Consider the following 20,905-nt stretch of genomic DNA (forward strand, 5'->3'; position numbering starts at 1 on the left):
CTTTTATATACTCTGTTAGAGTGCTGACCTTTACAGCCTCCTCTGGCAAGGAGTTCCACAGATTGACTGTGTGCTGTGTGAAGAAAAATTTTCTTTTATTAGTTTTGAATGTACTACCCATTAATTTCATTTGGTGTCCTCTAGTTCTTATAGGCTACGTCTACACGTGAAGCCAACATCGAAATAGCTTATTTCGATGTAGCAACATCGAAATAGGCTATTTCGATGAATAACGTCTACACGTCCTCCAGGGCTGGCAACGTCGATGTTCAACTTTGACGTTGCGCGGCACCACATCGAAATAGGCGCTGCGAGGGAACGTCTACTCGCCAAAGTAGCGCACATCGAAATAAGGGTGCCAGGCACAGCTGCAGACAGGGTCACAGGGCGGACTCAACAGCAAGCCGCTCCCTTAAAGGGCCCCTCCCAGACACAGTTGCACTAAACAGCACAAGATACACAGAGCCTACAACTGGTTGCAGACCCTGTGCCTGCAGCATGGATCCCCAGCTGCCGCAGCAGCAGCCAGAAGCCCTGGGCTAAGGGCTGCTGCCCACTGTGACCATAGAGCCCCTCAGGGGCTGGAGAGAGAGCGTGTCTCAACCCCTCAGCTGATGGCCGCCATGGCGGACCCCACTATCTCGAAGTTGCGGGATGCGCAACGACTACACGGTCCCTATTTCGACGTTGAACGTTGAAGTAGGGCGCTATTCCTATCCCCTCATGGGGTTAGCGACTTCGACGTCTCGCCGCCTAACGTCGAAGTTAACTTCAAAATAGCGTCCGGCATGTGTAGCCGTGACGGGCGCTATTTCGAAGTTAGTGCTGCTACTTCGAAGTAGCGTGCACGTGTAGACACGGCTATATTGTGGGAACAAGTAAATAACTTTCCAATATTCACTTTCGCCACACCATTCATGATTTTATATACCTCTATCATATTGCCCCTCAATCTCCTCGTTCCTAGACTGAAAAGTCCCAGTCTCTCTAGCCTCTCCTCATATGGGACCCTTTCCAAACCCTTAATCATTTTAGTTGCCCTTTTCTGAACTTTTTCTAATGCCAGTATATCTTTTTTGAGGTGAGGAGACCACATCTGCACGCAGTACTCAAGATGTGGGCGTACCATAGTTTTATATAGGGGAGGTATGATATTCTTCGTCTTATTCGCTATCCCTTTTTTAATAATTCCTAACATCCTATTTGCTTTACTGACTGCTGCTGCACACTGCGTGGATGTTTTCAGAGAACTATCCACTATAACTCCAAGATCCCTTTCCTGATCTGTTGTATCTAAATTTGCCCCATATTTTATCAGCACTTGTTACACATGTTAATGTATTGGCCTTATCCTTGTCAGGGAAGGGTAAAAGTATTATTTACCGATGGGGAAACTGTGGCTAACTAGTTTGACCAGTATAGAACCATGAATAGAATCCAAATCTTTTGTTTCGCAGCTCAAGTCTTTACTACAAGATCATTGTTTCTTGGGCTGCAATCCTGTAAATGCTCATGCACATGCAACGTGCTCTCTAATTTTTTCCATCCATATGTGGGATAAGTTTTTTTACATGCAGCCAGGCATGTGCAAATGTGCACCACCAATAGAGAGAGACAACCTAGCTGTGTTGCTGTGTGCTGCTAATGAGCTGGGTGGCATTTGAATTTTTCATGAGTGGCTGCACGAGCACAAGCATCATAGAGGGAACACTGGCATAGTCTCATTTTGTTCAATCCTAAATCAGTTTAACTGGGGCTACTTATGTGTGAAGCATATAAATGTTTGCAGTACTAGAGCCTAATTTTCTATGTAGGTGCTTAGCAGGGCTGTACAAAATGGGAGAAGAATCTCTTGTGTATGTGTGTTTTTAATGCCATTTTACTGAATGCCCTGATAGCCTCAGATTTCTTTACAAACTTTTGACAGCTTGGAAGCTTTTCAGGTGGACTCATGGTTATAAAATAGGGCTTTCAGGTGATTAAAAAATTAATTGCAATTGTTAGTATTTGGCTGCCTGTCTCTGTGCTGTCCCAGATCTCGAGTGAACCGTCCCATGACCACAAGATCCATTAAAGTATGAGAGCAGCAGGCCAGGTTTATTGTCAACATAGCATGGTAATAGCACATGGTAGATTCTACGTGGACATTGGACAGGACTTAGTGAATGGTGGGACTTCCCATTCCCCTCTCAACTGGACCAAGAGACTCTCTTAGAAGTACCTTTTTACCCTGATAGGAACAAGTTACATGCTTTCCCTGTGACAGTTGTTTTCTGCTCCGTGATATGACTAGTTATCACCCATCTCTATTCATCATGGTGTTGTTTTAATCAAAACATCTGTATTCATCACAGTGTCATTCTGACCTTATGTTTTAGGAAGGGGTCAGTGTGTTCCTGTTATCCTTGAGAATATATATAAATTTATTTATTTATTTATTTTACTGTCCTTGATGTAGGACTGTTCTGGTACCACTTTTCTGTAATGTATTTTCATGAATCCTCTGAGCCTAGTACTTCTAGCTATGCGTGTTTCTGCAATATAAGCCCTGTTTTTGCTACATTCTGTGAATTTGCAGGCAGGCAGCACTTGATGTTTGCACACTGCCTGGCCTTTGCTGACTTTGCTTTATATCAGCAAAGTGTGCCCACTACTTGAGCTCAGCCCTCGTACCAGACCTCTGATACCAGGGCTTATATCTCAGGCCCTCTTCCTACTACTTTGGTTATTCATGCAATTAATCACAATGTGTAGTAATTATAATAGAATACCATTTATTTAAATATTTTGAATGTTTTTTCACTCTTAAATATATTGATTCAATTACAACACATAAAACAAAGGGAACAGTGTTCATTCTATTTTATATTACAAATATTTGCTCGAAAAAAGAAAATTCCCTCATTACAAGCACTGTAGTACAATCTCTCCATCAGGAAAATGTAACTTACAATTATGTATAAAAAACCTTTATTAAAAATAAAACCGGGCTTACAAGTCCACTCAGTTCTTCTTCTTATTCAGCCAATTGATAAGACAAACAAGTTTGTTTATATTTATGGGAGCTAATTCTGCTCGCTTACTTACAATGTCATCTGAAAGTGAGAAAAGGCATTTTCATGGCACTTTTGTAGCTGGTACTGTAACGTATGTGCCAGGTACAGTAAACATTTTTATGCCCCTTTGTGCCTTGGCTGTCATTCCAGAGGACACCCTTCCATGCTGGTGACAGGCATTAAAAATGTATGACTGAACTGGTTGTCCATCACTTGCTCTGTTTTACCCATATTCTATCATATATTTGATGTTACAGCAATCTCAAATGATGATCCAGCACATTGTTCATTTTAAGAACACTTTGCAGATTTGACAAACGCAGAGGAGGTACCAAGATGAGATTTCTAAAGATAGCTACAGCACTCAAGGTTTAAAAATCAGACATGCCTTCCAAAATCTGAGAAGTGTGGTGCATGCTTTTAGAAGTCGTAAAAGTGCAATACTCCAATGTGGAAATTATAAAACCGGAGCTGCCAAAGAAGAAAATCCACCTTATTGTAGTGGCATCAGACTCAGATGATGAAAATGAGCATGCATTAGTCCACCCTTCTTTGGATCATTGTTGAGCAGACCCCATCATCATCATTGATGCATGTCCTCTGGAACTCACCTCAAAAACAAAACACAATGTCTTCCTTTGTAAGTTGCAGTTGGATGATAGAGATTGCGCTGCAGTATTTGTATGAGGTTAATTTAAAAAATACAATTTAATTTAGTCATCAATTTTACACTTCAAATATTTGTAATAAAAATATTTGTACTATGTTGTAACTGAAATAAAAGTATTTGAAAATATAGAAAAGCATCTTAAAATATTTATACTAAATTTCAGTTGGTATCCTATTTAACAATGCAATTAAAATGGATTAATTGCAATTTTTAAAAATAATGAATAATTTTTGAGTTAATTGGGTAAATTAACTGTAATTAATTGTGAGGCCTACTGTAAAGCTCTTTACGTCATTGAATATCTTGTATAAAAAGCTGAGTAAGGTGATGGTGTTGTATGTTTTGTGCTGATTATAAACACTGTACAGAGAGAGAAAATAAAACCAGAATGTTAAGTGCCTTTTCTGGATAGGAACTATGATCCACTAGATGAGGATGGGCCTGCAAGTCTAGGTACCTGCATATTGACTCAGACTTGCTGTGTGACCTAGGCCTCCCTCAGCTTCTGTTTTCTCTTTGTGAAATGGTGATATTTACCTGCACTGTAAGGGTATTTTGAGGAATAGCATATATTATATGGTGCTGTACAAGTATAAAATTATTGCTGCAACCAGACAGTACCAAAGATAAGAGGATGGGGAAATTTTCTGGCCAACTGCTTTATTCTCAGTCAGCTAGGTAATCTTGTTTCTTGGGCTTTGTGTATACATGGAAAATTTACCAATATAGTCCTACCAGTTCGAGCAATCATGCATATTTATATACCTTAAAGTTTGTGAAGCAACTGTGTAGATAGTCTTTTGGTATGTTTCTTTTCTCTTCTGTCCCAATTTTTTGAACTCTGAAATACAACTCATCTGTTCAGAGAAGTTTCTGGGTGTTTAGCTTTTTGCATAGTTCTTCAGAGAACATAGATTCTACATTTTAGTGCAGTGTTTCTCAACTTCTTTTTTTTTTTAATAAAGTACCCATTTAAAAAAAAAAGAAAAGTATCCCCGGACTTCTCTTGCATACTTCTAAGGGTATGGGTACCCCTGGTTGAGAAACATGGTCCTAAGGTAATCTAAGGTCTTGAAACAATTGCCATTCAACTTTTCCAGGTGACTGTACCCTTTTCAGGAAACAAATTTGCTTTGCGTACTATCAAGTTATACCTTACTTAAAAACTACTTACTTACAAAAACATGCAAAAATATCACAGAAGACAACTACTGAAAACTTGCTGACTTTCTACCATCTTATTATCAAATAAGTGAATTGGAGTTGAAATACCGTACTCACATTTCAGCATAAGGCGTAAGAAGCAGTAGAAACAAGCCATTGGCTACGTCTACACTAGCCAGCTACTTCGAAGTAGCCCGCACAACGTCGAAATAGCACGCGTCGCGTCTACACGTGCCTTGTGCTATTTCGATGTTCAAATCGACGTTAAGTGGCGAGACGTTGAAATCGCTATTCCCATCAGAAGATGGGAATAGCACCCTACTTTGACGTTGAACGTCGAAGTAGGGTGTGTGTAGACAATCTGCGTCCCGCTACTTCAAAATAGCGGGGTCCTCCATGGCAGCAATCAGCTGAGGGGTGTTGACGCTCTGTCCAGCCCCTGCAGGGCTCTATGATCTCTGCACCCAGTGGTTCTTAAAACTGCAGGGACCCGGAAACCCCGCAGCAGGAAGCTGGCAGCGTGCGTGCAGCAGCCCTGCCACGAGGTGTCCCTGCACAGCCAGAGGGACACCATGGCAGCCAGCCAGCCTTGCGAATGCCCCCAGAGCTCCCCCTCTGGGCCATCCCAGGGCTCCCAGGCTTCCAGCCAGCGGGGTAGGAAGCGGGGCCCCTCCTGGACTGACCCTGAACTCCAAGACCTGCTGGGGATCTGGGGGGAGGAGGAGGTGCTGCACATCATGGGGAGCAAGCGGCGGAATGTGGAGGCGTTCGCCCAGCTGGCCGAGGGCCTGGCTGCCCGGGGTCACCCTGCCCGCACTCCTGACCATGTCAGGAGTAAAGTCAAGGAGTTGTGGCAGGGTTACATCCAGGCCTGGGACTCGGCCAGCCGGTCTGGGGCTGCCACTGCTGCTTGCCCCCATTACCAGGAGCTCAGGGCTATCCTGGGCCCCTGGGGCACCTCCTCCCCCACAGCCACCCTTGACACCACGGCCGACAAGCCCCAGCTGGCCTCGGAGACAGGGTCAGGTCCAGAGGCCAGCGCTGCCCCCTGCATGGCTAGAGCCGGGATCCTCCACCCCAGCCACCGAGTGGTCCAGCGAGGAGGGGGAGCTCGTGCTGGACATCCCGTCCTGCAGCTCCAGCCAGGTGTCCGCTGCACGGGCATCTCCTGAGCCTGGCAGTGTACCGTCAGGTACGTACCCCACAGGGCACAGACCCCCTTAGCATGGGGCGGGGGCACCACTTGATCGGGGGTCCCCCACATCCCCACAACACCCCAGCCTGACATGGCCCAGGCAATCCACAGCACAGGGACGGTGCCACAGCCACCAGTGTCCAGCAGCACCTCCACCCATGGACAGTGCCGTGCCCCACCCCCGGGGAGAGGAGGGGGACGGACCACTGGAGGGGGCCACCCACAGGATCACTGCACGCACCAATGGGGGATGGATGCGGGGGGGACACAGGCCCTTGGGGGGAATGGGGGGTGGGCCACGGGTCAAGGCAGGGTACTCATGGCCTCCCTTCCCCCTATTTCTGCAGCCACACCATCTGTGGTCCCAGACAGCCCTCCAAGACCACCGGAACACCAACTCCCAGGGTCACCGCCTGCCCCAGGATGGGCCCACCCCCGCCGAGGACACCGCCGCACCACAAGTGACCCCAAGGTGGCTGCGGCCCTCCGGCGCCAGGCGGACCTCATGGAGCGGAGGCTGCAATTCGAGGAGCGGGAGGCCGCCTGGCGCTGGGAGGCCTGGCGGGAATTTATGGCCACCTTCAACTGGGTGGCTAACACCTTTGAGGAGCTGGTCGCCTGTCTGCCTCCCCTCGATGTCCTGCCTGCTGCTGTCCCGCCCACTAGCTCCTCAGAGCAGGAGTCACCTGGGACTGAGGACCCACCTGGGCCATACCTCTCAGTGCTCCTGGACTCTAGCCGGCCTTGCCGGGAACCCCGGCTGAGAGGGGGACCGGCCAGCCGAACACGGCAGGGCTCACGCCCTTCCACCCCCGACCCAGAATGATGGGCTGATGTGTGGCCTGCCCATGTCTCCCCCCGTACATAGTTGGCCCCACCCTGTATATAGTTATTTATAGTTGACCCCCCCCCATAATAGTTTATTAGAGATGTCCCCAATTGTATATAGTTATTATTTTCATTTAATCTGTTTTATTTGCTAATATTATTTGCCAAAAAGAGGCGACATTTTTGTTCTTGTAAATAATGATAGTTTTATTTTTCCAAAAACTTGTGTCCTGTGTGCTTTTGTTGAGGGTGAGGTGTGGGTACTGGGGCAGGGTGCAGGGATGGCCGGGGGGTCGCTCACTGGGCCCCCTGGTCAAAGTACTCCCTTAGGGCCTCCCGGACCCAGAGGCCGTCCTGGTGGGCCTGGCAGTTCAGGGCGGTGGCTGGCTGGGGCTAGGCTGTTGCGGCCTCCTGTGCCCAGCCCTGCACAAAGGCCTCCCCCTTGTTTTCCACCAGGTTGTGGCGTGTGCAGCAGGCCCCCACAACCTGGGGGATGTTTGGGAGGCCCAGGTCTAGGCGAGCCAGGAGGCAACACCAGCAGCCTTTCAGGCACCCGAAGGCTCGCTTGACCACTTGTCGGGCATGGTTGAGTCAGGCGTTGTAGCGCTTCTGGCTATCAGAGAGGTGGCCTGTATAGGGCCGCATAAGCCAGGGCTGGAGGGGGTATGCCGCATTCCCCCACAAGGCAGAGGGGTACGGTGGTGGTATCCCCCAGAGGGATCTCCCTCTGGGGGATGTAGGTCCCCACCTGCAGCCGGCGGCATAGTCCTGAATTCTGGAAAATGCGAGCGTTATGGGTAGAGCCGGCCCAGCCCACGTGGATGTCCTGGAAGCGGCCACGGCTGTCGACCATGGCCTGCAGGCCCACAGAGCGGTTGCCCTTCCTGTTGACGTTGCGGTGACCACTGTTGTCTGGGGCACAGATGGGGATGTGGGTCCCATTAAGGGCTCCAAAGCAGTTGGGGAATCCCATGGCGGCAAATCCCTCGACGGCTGCGTCCAGGTCCCCAACTCAGACAACCCTCTTCAGCAGCAGGGCATTGAGTGCATGCACCACCTGTGGGGAGGAAACATGGGTGCCTGTGAAGGTTTGCACAGTGTGACCCCTTCCTCGGCCCCCCTCCCCAGCAGGGGGTTCAGCCCCAGGCGTCCTTACCTCCATGAGGTCATCCCCAACTGTGGCCTTTCCCACTCCAAACTGCTGTCCCACAGAGTGGTAGCTGTCTGGAGTGGCCAGCTTCCAGACAGCTATTGCGACCCTCTTCTCGATGGGGAGGGCGCGCCGTATGCAGGTGTCGTGGTGCCTGAGTGCGGGGGTGAGCCACTGGCATAGCTCCATGAAAGTCTGCCGGCTCATGCGGAAGTTCTGCAGCCACTGTTCATCATTCCATTCCCCCATAACTAGGTGCTCCCACCACTCGGTAGCTCCAGAGTCGGTGGGGCACCCGGCGGGGGAGGGTGAGGAGGGCCCAGTGGTCGGGGGTGTCTCCTGGTGCTCCTGGGGAGGGCTCCCATTCCAGAATCTGCTGGGCGGCTGCTCAGGCAGCATCTAGAAGGGCGCCTGCTCCGCGGGAGGCAGCTTGTAGGGCTTCTAGCTGCTGCTGGATGTCCATGTCTGCCGGCTCGAGGTCTGCGAGGCTTGTATAACCAACGCAGGACTGCTTGTGCAGTGCAGGCCGTGTGTGTCTGGGAGGGGCCCTTTAAGGGAGCAGCTTGCAGCTGCCCCGGAAGGGCTAGTGTGCTCTGTGACCCGGTCCGTGGGCTTTCCTGGCCCCTTATTTTGAAATAGGGGGCTTGTGTGCGTGGACGCTCCACATTTCCTTCTGGGGCGGCTCTTTTCGATGTTCCCTGGTGCTACTTTGACGTTAAACGTCAACGTTGCCAGCCCTGGAGGACATGTAGACGATAATCATCGAAATAGCCTATTTCGATGTTCTTACTTCGAAATAGGCTACTTCGAGGTTGTGTCCTAGTGTAGATGTAGCCATTGTCTGAAAGGACTTTTAGGTTGTACTAATGTTATTAGTGTTTTTTATGTAGCCTGTTGTAAAACTAGGCAAATATCTAGATGAGTTGATGTGCCCCCTGGAAAGACCTCTGAGTACCTGCAAGCATACACATATCCTGGGTGAGAAACACTGTTGTAGGGCATGATGTAAGCTCTCGTTCAAACAAGTCAAATAGTCAAACATCCTTTTCTCTATTTTCGACTCCCCTCTTTTCTCAGCTTACACCCTATTATACGTTGAATTAAAAACACCTAAGCAAAATTTAATTTTACTTACAAAAAACCCTTTTTCTCTTGTTGTGAACATCAGTGCGTTTCTACCAGCTTTCCAAGAGTCAGATTTTTAGTCCTTCAAAAATAATCTTACTAATTAGTTGATAAAAGAGCAGGGAAGGGGAAAGCAGAAGGTAAGGGGCTAACTCTGAGACAACACAAATATAAAAGAGAGGCTGTGGCAGATTAAGTTCATATTTAAATGGCTATGCCATGAATAAGTAGTAACCAAACAATATCCCACACAAACAACTTCTTCCTTCCTTTTTTTTGCACTTTAGGTGATGTATCTCCAATTCAAATGAATCCTATTTCTCAATCCCAGTTTGTGCCTTTGGCAGAAGTTCTTTGCTGTACTATATCTGATATGAATGCAGCTCATGTTATTGTTACCCAGGAAACATTAATGGATCACTTGGCGAAACATTATCCAGGTAACTTGTTAATATTTTTTCCCATCGGATGCTAATAGGTTGTAATTCTCATATTGCTGATAGTGCATGTAGACATTTATAAATTATAAACATTATAAATTTAAATTAGTTATAATTTTTGTGATTATGTGTTCATTTATGTTTTTCCATTTTGCATGAAGCACGTGGAAGTTGAAAGAGGCCAGAAGGTAGAGGTATGTGAAAGTGTAGAGTTCCTAACTTGAGATCCTGAACCTTGTAGTCACCTTCTTGAATGGATGGAAGCATGAGATTTGACTTACGTAGAGGGTGTGTGGCTGGCAAAGAAGAATCTGTGTCAAGGGTCTCTCTGTGGTCACAGATAAAATTTGCCTCAGGATTCCAGTTTGGTGGTCAAACAGTTCTTTGTTCCAAAATGGAAATTCTAATTTAATTCCTCACACACTCTTTAATCCTGTATGTCTGACACGAGAGCAGCAATTTCCCTTGAGTTCCCAGAGTTTGGAGCACCTAATTACAGGTTTTTTTTAAAGTTCCTTTCTAATCTTGGGGTTCCTCTGAGAACTTTTCCACTCAGTTCCCCAAGAGTTCAGTCTGACTCCAGGTTTCTTTATTTGGCATATGGCAAAGATGTGATAGATTTATCAGACACAAGCAGAGCCTCCAACTATAGTGAGCATTACATGTGTCTCAGTTTCTGTAATAGACCATTATGGCATAACATACCCAGAGGGAACTCTTTGTAACTGCTGTGGCTTACTGGGTGGCTGCATCATTTATATCTCTTTTATGCAATTTAATAAAGTAAGAACATCCTCAGTTACCATAAAAATGTTTAATCCATTTAAAAACAATAACAGGATGTACTAACTTGTAAAAGTAGGAACTAGAATCCCAATATAATATTGATTTCCATGATTGTGGCTAGAGAAATCATATTAACATTTTAAAAGTTCCACATTATCTCCCTCTTATGTTCCTTTAAATATTGCAACAAATCCAACTGAGGTGTGGCTGCACCTCTCCTGCCTCCTTTTCTCAAAAGTTGGCTTATCTCATCCCTCAGGAGTCAGGGTTGATGAAGATGATCTGTTATCTAGCCTTTGCATCTGATATTGGTGAATTCAAAAGACTAACTAGTGCTGGGGTCTCAAACTCACAGCCTGTGGGTCATCTATGACCTGAGCAAAAACATCCATCCATCAAAATAAACCCTGACATTTACCCAGAAAAATTAGTTTTTGCACCGATTTTATATGATTTTTTTGTTGTGGTAATAAACACCAATCCATTTCTAGGAAAAGTTAAATAAAAATTGAAAATGCAGGGTCCTAAATATAGAAGAGCCCTTCTTGCCCTATACAGCTGCAAGAAGATTTCTGTTAGTGCTATGTGTAAACTCCATATTTATGAAGCACCAGATACTGAATTCTGTTAATAAATCTACATCTGTGAAGTTTAGCTCATAGTTTTGACATCTCTGTCCTGCATGCCAGGTACAGGGTTTTGTTTGGGGTATTTTTTTGCTGTTTGACAACCGTGTGTTACTTTTTTTTCTGGCTCTTAAAGCTGAGCATAGTGACATGTCTTTAACATATCCAGTTAGGCATGGTCTCATGTGATAGAAACTGTATGGTTACGCCAACGCTAGAGAATTTTGTTGACAAAATTGGGGGTTTGTCAAAAGACCTCATGGAGTGTCCACACACAAAATGCATTTTGTCAACAGTCTGTGGACAAAACTTGGCACTTCCACCGATAGCACTCTGCCTTTGTCCACTGAGGAATAACACCTTTGTTGACAGTTTCTGTCGATAACAAAAGCTGCGTAGATGCTCCGGGGGCCCTTCTGTCGACAGAAAGGTCCTTCATGGCACTGGACAACTGGACCTGGGAGGCGTCCCCTCCACAGCAATCACAGTTAAATGCTCTCTGCCTCTGGCCACTTAAAGGTGCATGGAGTCCCAGAAAACATATGGCAGGAAGCTGAGAGCATGTGAGTGGCAGACCCACCACGCTGCCTGCCAGTGTGCACTCACAGCCGCTCCCAGACACCTCCGGCATGTCAGAGGCCACCTTAGACTTCCCTGGACCCCCACAGGATGTGTCCGAGGGATCCCAGGACTCACCCCGGGGGGGCGAAGAAGTGGGTCCCCTCTTGGTCTGGCCCCAAGCTCCAGGATCTTCTGGGCCTCTGGAGCAAGGAGGCCATCCTGCTGAATCCCATGGCCCAGTGCTGGAATGCCCTGGGGTACACCTGCCTCGCTGGAGCCCTGGCAGAGCACCGACACCCCACCCGCATCCTGGAGCAGGTGTGGGCTAAAATAAAAATTCTCTGCCAGGGCTATGTGCAGATGTGGGATGCATGGCAGAGGTCAGGGACAGGGACAGCCACCTGCCCCTTCTACGAGCAACTGCACCAGCTCGTGGGGGATGAGGATGGTACCCCCAGCACATCAGCCATTGACACAGCCAAGGAGGACCCCTCCCAACACAGATGAAGCTAGAGCAGCTGGGAATCCTACTAGAGCTCAACCAGAGCCACAATTGGACCCCAAGTCCAGCCAGGGGACCCTCATCATTGCCCTGGACTTGGGCTCCTTGAGTGAGGCAACATCCCGCGTGTCTCCGGATCTCTTTGGGGGATGGTCTGGTGAGTACCCCATGGGTTGTACACCCTGGGGTGTGTGGGAGGTGGGTGCAGACTGGGTGCGTCACAAGCCTTGCCAGGCCGGCGCAGGTGGGAAGCCACACTGCAGGCCCAGCATGTGCACCCGTGTGCGTGGCAGCGCATTCCACCCAGACCCATCAGGCAGCCCTTGGAAATGGGCAGTGACCTGCTGCCCGTCCCATGAGGGGGGAGCTGCATGAGCCCCAGGGCCCTGAGGGGAAGGGTGGGGCCTGTCTGCCCCTGCCATGGCTGGGAGTGGGCTGGCCAGATGGGTGATAGCCCTAACCTAGACACACCAACGAGGACTGCACCGCGGCACACAGGCACCCACCCACAGGCGACAGTCAGCACCCATCCCCCATGGACAGCGCTGCATCCAGGCTGTGCCCGGCTCGCCTGTCACATGTGGGCACCCCTCTGTGACCAGACTGCACCCCCCAGGCAGCTAGCCCATTGTCTGGGAGTGGGGAGGGCACAGCGGTCAGCCTGCTCCCTGAAACGCCACGGGGTGCCTTTGTAGCAGGGACCACCATGCAGGGGGTACAGGCATGAGCTCTCAAGTCCCATGACCTGGGGGTGGGGTCTGCTGCTCGCAGTGGGTGGGGGATGGAGTCTTAGGGGCTATTGTGCAGAAAGGAGTCACCATCTCTCCCTCTTTTCTTACAGCTGCACAGTCCAAGGGCTGGGCCAGCTCCACCACACCACCAAGGGCAGCCAGCACTATCCTGATTCTGGAGCCAGCCAGCCCAGGAGCGGCGCACCAGAGGGCCAACACCCCACTACTGCCAGTGTGGGCCCACAGCTGGAGGGGCTGTCACTGGGCTGAGGATGATGCCCTGCAGGCATCCACACTCCAGTGGCAGAATGAGCTCCTGGAGCAGTGGCTGTGGGAGGACTAGAAGTAGCGACAGGAGTGGGCACAGGCCTGGGACCAGTTAGTGTCCAGAATAGACTGCGTCGTCGCCTTCTGCGAGGTCAGGGAGGTCCAGGCCTCCGTGCCTATGGCACCTGCCGCCCCCATTTTTCCCACTGCCGTTGCTCCCCACCCTGCCTTTGCCCCTCCTGCCAGCATGCCCCAGGTGATGCCACTGGAGTGCTTCCCAGGCCCACCCCACCCTCCCAGGCTCCCCCTGCTGACCTGGCCCCCGCCACTGGGCATCGTACCTCCCATGTTCCCAGTTCCAATGGGGACCCCAAACTCATGGCAGGAAGGGGATCCCGTGGCTGACACCACTCAGGGTCCTGCTCCCCTGTGGGCTCATGGCTCCCATCCCCTCCCTGGATTAGTGCCCCCCTCACCCGCTTTCCCAAAATGCTCCATCCAAGTTGAGATCCCCTTGTCCCAAGCCCCTCCACCCCCTTTTCGTATAACTGTAAATAGTTGGTTATGAAAACCAGGTTTCTTTGACAAATAGTAATTTTCCTGTTAGTAAAAGTTATGTTTCCGCCACCCCATGTCCCCCTCTATTGAGGGGGAGAAGGGATGGGGAGGGGGATGGGGATGGGGCAGGGCTCCGGACCCGATGCCTCCATGGGAAGTGACCCGGAGAGTTGCCTTCAGTTGCCTAAAGGTGCACTCAACTCGGTTACATGATTGGTTGAGGCAGGCGTTAAACAGTTCCTGGGTGGGTCCAGGTGTCCGGTGTCCAGCCTCATGAGCCAGGGCATGAATGGTTAGCCTGCATCCTCCTCGATGCAAAAAGGCATGTTCATGTCCCTGCTGGCCAGCTCCCAGTGGGAGGGTGTAGGTGCCTGCCCCCATCCTCCAGCACAGGCCAGAGTTCTGGGACACCTTGGTGTCATGGATCTGGCCCAGCCACTTGACATAAACGTCTAGGAATTGTCTGTCTGCAGTGGTCCACCAGGGCCTGCAGCACAACGGGGGGCTAGGCCTTCCAATTTCTGTACCGTGCTGTGCTGTAGTGTGGGGCCCAGATGGGGATGTGAGTCCTGTCTATAGCCCCAAAACAACTGGGGAATTTGAGGGCATTGAGGCTGGCCACGATCATGTCCAGGTTGGTGATGCAGGGCTGTGGGAGGGTGGGGCAGCACAGTCCCGTGGGGACATTGCTTCCCCTCTCCAACCCCTCTTCCCCCTTGCACCTCTGTCCCTGCCCCCTGAAGCTCCCCCTGGGTGGGAGCCAGGCACCCTCCCCGCCATGCAGGGCCTGGGGCCAGAGAGTGCCTTATGTGCATGAGAATGGCCCCAGTGGTGGACCTCCCAACACTGAATTGGTTGCCCATGGAGCAGTAGCTGTCAGGGGCACCCAGAGGGCAATGGTGACCCCCTTCTCAAGGGAGAAGGTGAGCCGCATGCGGGTGTCCTACCATCAGAGGGCTGGAGTGAGTGAGGTGTAGACTTCCACAAAGGTCTTCTTGTACATATGGTAATCCAGGAGCCACTGGCTACGTCTACACATGAAGCCTACATCGAAGTAGCCTATTTCGATGTGGCGACATCGAAATAGGCTATTTTGATGAATAACGTCTACACGTCCTCCAGGGCTGGCAACGTCGATGTTCAACATCGACGTTGCACAGCACCACATCGAAATAGGCGCAGCGAGGGAACGTCTACATGCCACAGTAGCACACATCGAAATAAGGGTGCCAGGCACAGCTGCAGAGAGGGTCACAGGGCGGACTCAACAGCCAGCCGCTCCCTTAAAGGGCCCCTCCCAGACACACTTGCACTAAACAGCACAAGATACACAGAGCCGACAACGAGTTGCAGACCCTGTGCCTGCAGCATGAATCCCCCGCTGCAGCAGCAGCAGCCAGAAGCCCTGGGCTAAGGGCTGCTGCACACGGTGACCATAGAGCCCCGCACGGGCTGGAGAGACAGCGTCTCTCAACCCCCCAGGTGATGGCTGCCATGGAGGACCCCACAATTTCGACGTTGCGGGACGTGGATCGTCTACACGGTCCCTACTTCGATGTTGAACGTCGAAGTAGGGCGCTATTCCGATCCCCTCATGAGGTTAGCGACTTCGACGTCTCGCCGCCTAACGTCGAAGTTAACTTCGAAATAGCGCCCGACGCGTGTAGCCGCGACGGGTGCTATTTCGAAGTTAGTGCTGCTACTTCGAAGTAGCGTGCACGTGTAGACACAGCTACTGCTGGTTATCCCATTGCTCCATGACTAGGTGCTCCCACCACTTGGAGCTGGAGGTGTTCCTCCAGATCCACCTGAGCTCCTGAGGAGGTGTAGGGGGTGGGGCACTGGGGCTCCGTGGGCATGCTCCACGGGCAAGATGGCAGGCTTGTCATCCCCAGATGTGGTGTAAGATGGCCATAAGGATCACTGGCAGCACCTGCAGCAGCTGGCTGTAAGTCCAGGATGAGCCTCGGGGGCTACTCTGGCATACTTGATGTCGGGAAGGGACTGTATCTCTCAGAAGCTAGGGAGTCCTGCAACTTCAAGGAGGTGGGCAAACCTCAGCATGGTCAGGTTTTGTGGGTTAGGTGAGCCTTTAAGGGTGAGCCTGGCCGGAGGTCCTGGAAGGGCTTGATGGCCATGTGAACCTGTCTGACTGGCATCTGGGGCCTGTTCTGTTGATAAAGCATCTGGAGCCGCATGGCTGCTTTGTGCTGACAGAGTGGATCGAAAGATTGATCCACTTTTATGTGCAGATGCAATCTGTCAACAGGTTTTGTCAGAAAATCTCTTTCTACAGACACTTCTGTCGACAGATGCTTCTAGTCATATGTGAGCCATATATGAGCTTTCATTGCTAAGATCAATTTTGTATTACTCATTCTTAGCATATGATTGGTTTTAGACTCTTTGTAAACCCTTCATATTTACTCAGTATGCTTCTTGTAGGGTCTGAGTCTCTTCCAGATGTTCTGCATTTCAGTAAAATTACTGCTCACTTCTATCTTTTAATGATTTTATGTATTAGCTTATTTCTGACTGAAATATATATACTATATCTTTATTATAGGCATAGCAACTCCCTCACAAGAAATTCTATATAGTGTGCTTGGAACTCTAATTAAAGAAAGGAAGATATATCACACTGGAGAAGGCTACTTCATAGTGACCCCTCACACCTATTTTATCGGAGATAATGTCATGAAAGATAAGAAGTTCCTGTTAGAGGATAATTGCGTTCTACTGCCATCTGCATCTGACCTTGTAAGGATGGAGAGCTGTGGAGGTCTAACAGAAGAAAATTTTTCTATGGTGTCTCACTGCAGATCCTGTCATTGTTACCCTGCTCAGGATGCATTCACTGAACAAAAACATCAGCAATTAATTAAGCATGAGCCTAATGGAAGAGGTGAAAAAGGTTCTGGTGAGTTGAAGCCTTTAGTTCAGAATCAGCCCATTATTACATCAGTTGAGACTCATTCGTGTGATACAACCAAGTCCTTAACTTCAATAAAAGAAAAGCAGAAATATAAAAAGTTTGGCCTTGGTCTTTTTCGGTGCAGGACATCTAAAAAAGAAAAACCTAAAATAAAGTATTCTTCTTTTTCTGCCCAATTTCCTCCAGAAGAATGGCCAGTAAGAGATGAAGATAATTTATATAATATTCCACGTGACATTGAACATGAAATCATAAAGCATATTAACCCTTTGCTGACAGTAGATAACCTAGCTAAACACACAGTACTAATGAAAAAATTAGAGGAACAGAAGAAATATATTAGTAAAGGTACCTCAACTGAAATGTTGACAGTTAAGCAAAAACATATTTCAAATGGTTGCATTTTTAAAAAGCCAAGTAAAACAGTAAAGCATCACAGGAAAGTTCAGTCCAACAAAGAAAAGCGGATAAGAAAACCCCAGAGACAATCTCAAATTAATGGGGTAATATCAGAAGATGACAAACAAGAAAAACGTGCAGAGTGTCTGTCATCACATGCTGCAAATGAAGTCTTAGCTCATGAACAACTGTATGAGGATGCAACAGTTGTTAAATCCCATTTTATATATAAAAAACAAATTAAGAATCCTTTTCCAAGGACTCCTCTACCATGTAAAGAGAAACTTTCTACAAAAAGGCAAAAGGGTCAGAAAAACAGTAAATTTCAGTCCAGGATTCAAAAGCAAGAATGGAATTTTAAAAGGTCAAGATTTTTGGATTCCTCAAGAACGTTTGACCATAAATCCGTATGTTCAAATGCTGAAAAAAGCAGTGACAAAGCCAAGCTAAAAAAATTATCCTGCGTTAAAAATTCTTCCCTCCAACCCATCAAAGGCCATTTCAGTGAATGCTCTAATTATCCACAATGCAGTACTTTACAAACAGATGATAAATGCCATTACTTCAATAAGAGTAGCCTTTCTGACTGTGTTTGCCAAAAGGCATACAAAACAGTTGTTTATGTTCCAAAAACTCCTTTTTCTTACATGGAAGATACATCTGAGTTTAAGGAAGAAATAAAGCATCCACTAAGTTCAAAAGATACCCATCCATGTGAAAAACCTGCTATCATATGGGAGTTACTAGATCAAACATCAAATGAGTTTCAGAATTTCAGTCTTTCTAATGATCCTGCTGATACTAACCAATTTAAACCATCTGAAAATGATGCAAATCAAGGACAAAGTACTGTCAAAAAGAATGAATTAATGTTTCACAGTATTACTGTATGGCCTCAGTCTCTAGAAAAAGAAGCATTTACTGATGATCACATTCTGTTTCAAAACGTAGATGACTGTGGTGATATTGATGCATGCAGCTCATTATATCTTGAGGAGGAGGACTACTTTAAATCTTATCAACAGCAACCAAATCACACCATTTCAAAAACAGGAGAACGGAATAAGATGCTACAAAAAATAGGAACTGAAGTGTCTCTTGAAAACTGGGGTCTTAAAATTCATCCAGTTGAGTGCAGTGCTAATATAAATAATAGATCAGATTCTTATGGGCAGGAAGTAAATGAATGTCACAGTCTTACTGGATCAATGGACAGCCCTCAGGAGTTTCAGAAAATCAGTCTTGCAGGGGAAAGCTGTTTCCACAATGACCTATCTCAGTTTGTTTACAAATATCATGAAGAGGAAGTTAACCTTTCTGAACACATTCAAGCTTCAGCTGTTGGTGGCAGTATATTTGATTTCTGCAAAAGAAACAAGGGTGACTCAGATGCAGAAACTCTGCAGGATACTCCCAATGAAATGAGAGAAAAATCAGCATGTTGGACCCTGGAAGCACAAACTATGGAAATGAGAAAAAAAATTGGAAAAAAGCAACAACTTTGTAATAGTACTCCTACTACAATTTCAGGGCCAAGTGTCCAACAAGCACCAAGTAACGTAGAAGGAACAGAAAATCACAGCATTGCAGGAGACAGTGGAATTGATTCTCCAAGGTAAGAACACACATTAGTGGTGTTCTCCTTTACTCCTACTAATAACAATATTTAGGTAGGGTTTCTGTAATTAATTCTATTCTACAGAAAGGGGAACCGAGGCACATGGAAGGTAATCACTTTTCTAGGAGACTTTAAAGCATGGGCTTGGTAGTGTGGAGGATTGGGTTTTGACATTGGCTTTGCTGTTTAATCTTAGGCATGTCACTTAACCTCTGTGTGCCTCTGTTACTCCTTCTGAAAACCAGGGATAGTAGTTACTTAATATAAGAGTTTTGGCGCCTAAATAATGTGCAAAGTATTATTCAGGCCAGTCAGAGTTGCAAAAAGATTTTAAGCATTCCAAGGCTCTCAAACGTGTGTTCATTCCTTTATGGTGGCACACTTATGCTTTATGAGACTTACCCCTACTTTTCATAATTTTCCACAAATTCACAGAATCAGAAATGGCCTTGTGGGCAAATAAAAATATTAGGCTTCTAAATTTTCACAAAAATTTGTAATTTTTGGATGTTTGAAATTCAGTGCATTCACTGAACAAATTAATTGCTAAAAAACAGTTTAAATTTTTCAGAGAGAAAATCTACCCCTTGTTGTACACCCCAAGATTGGGCCCCGGGGCCTCTGGTCCCACTTCAGCCCCTCTGCTCCCTACCCCCTAACTGCTTCATCTGGTTGGAGCTGCAGATGCACTGCCTGGAGCATGGGTCTGGGGGAGAGCATGCTGGCCAGGTGGTGGGGGAGCTGAGGCTGCAAGGAAAGGGGGCAGAAGGGTGCTAGTAGGAGCTCGGGGGCCAGACTGGAAGATCCAACAGGCCAGATGTGGTTGTAGTTTGCCTTTTCCCCCTCACCCACATGGTAGTGTTTAACTCTGTGTTCTTTTGTTATATGCGTGGTTTATTAGGTGAATACTGATAGTTTTAATTTTTAGTGGGTACTCCAATAACCCAGAAATATATATGTGGCACTAAAAACCAAACAAAGTGTTTTATTTTTTAGAACACAAAGTCTTACATCTAATAATTCAGTCATTTTCAATGGATTGAAAAGAAGACAAGGTTTTCTGCAGAACTTTGAAGGCATAAATAACTGTACAAGGAGCCTTTCACAGAATACTTTGCCGCAGTTAACTCCAGATATGAATGTTTAAGGTTTTTTTCTGTTATGGAGCTTTGTGAATTCTTTCCTTCATATAATGTAAATATTGTGACTATAAATTTCTTAAGCAATCAAAGATGCATCTAAATCCATGTCTACTCTTTAAACTTGTTTGAAAATTTCACTTTGGATTTTTGACTTTTAATTAACATTTCAATGAGAAGACATATACTTTTGTGATAGCTATTATGACCATGCTTGTAATAAAAATGTGTAAAGCAAAACTTTGGACTCAGGGTATACTTGATTCAGGTTAAATTATTAGTCTGATATTTGTACATGGAGCTCCAGTAGGAACCTTACAACTATAATAAATTGATACAAGTTGCACTTCTTAAAGGTACCTCCTTTGTGCACCATTGGTTCAACAAAACCCACTAGATACCAGCATACACAAAAGAAATTAGTAGAAAAAATGTTTTTAAAGGAAGTCAACCACTGATCTGGTGGAAGTCACTGGCTAAGCAACTGGAACACAGCATCTGTTGAAGTGCTAAGCCAGCTTTTGATAGCAGTAGCCTCTTATGCAGATTCAGGGAGAATATTTTCTTCATTTGTTTTTTATTCACTAGGTCAGTTCAGTTACATATTTATTCAAATTTGAAAAATTGATTCAGAATGGTAAAAGCAAGAAATGTTTTTTCTTCTGCTGTGGATAAAAATGAGGTAAGAAAATGGCAGATACTAGTTCTTAAAAACTTGGATATGACCAGAAACAATCAGTTCAGTCAACTAATTAGAGATATTACTTCCTTTGTTTAATAAACCAATTAGTTTTAAATGGCAGAAAACATGTTTTGATAAACTTTTCCTGCTTATGTGTCTGACGCATTTCAGGTAGTTTTACTTAACTAATAAAAATACCACTTCAGAATTCCAGTTTTTATCTAAATGCAACTGGACACATCAGAAGTAAAAATTAATTTAGTAAATAAAAAATTAATCATTCACCATTTTCTGACATAATATAAAAATTAAGAAGCTGAATAAATGTGTTTAGATAATTTGTTTAGATAATTACCTATAGATACATTATATCCCCCCATTAGCAAAAAATTACCAAACTTTTTATAAAGCCTATATTTAGTTGCAAATCAACATTTTTGCAAGGCTGAATTTAGTTTTTTATTCCCAGATTT

The 20,905-nt window shown here is 46.7% G+C and overlaps 1 protein-coding gene across 1 annotated transcript in view; it reads left to right on the forward strand.

Moving 5' to 3' along the window:
* The window catches only part of STOX1 (storkhead box 1), a 37,506-nt gene extending 17,600 nt beyond the window's left edge, over nt 1–19,906 (forward strand). Inside the window, exons 2-4 of the mRNA XM_074999612.1 lie at nt 9,476–9,628; nt 16,226–18,608; nt 19,608–19,906. Of these exons, the coding sequence (XP_074855713.1) occupies nt 9,476–9,628; nt 16,226–18,608; nt 19,608–19,758 (2,687 nt within the window). The 3' untranslated portion in view covers nt 19,759–19,906. The remainder of the gene's footprint in view (nt 1–9,475; nt 9,629–16,225; nt 18,609–19,607) is intronic.
* Nucleotides 19,907–20,905: the final 999 nt, after the last annotated feature.

Source organism: Carettochelys insculpta, chromosome 7 (genome assembly GCF_033958435.1).
Source record: "Carettochelys insculpta isolate YL-2023 chromosome 7, ASM3395843v1, whole genome shotgun sequence".
In the NCBI taxonomy this organism is placed as follows: Eukaryota; Metazoa; Chordata; order Testudines; family Carettochelyidae; genus Carettochelys; species Carettochelys insculpta.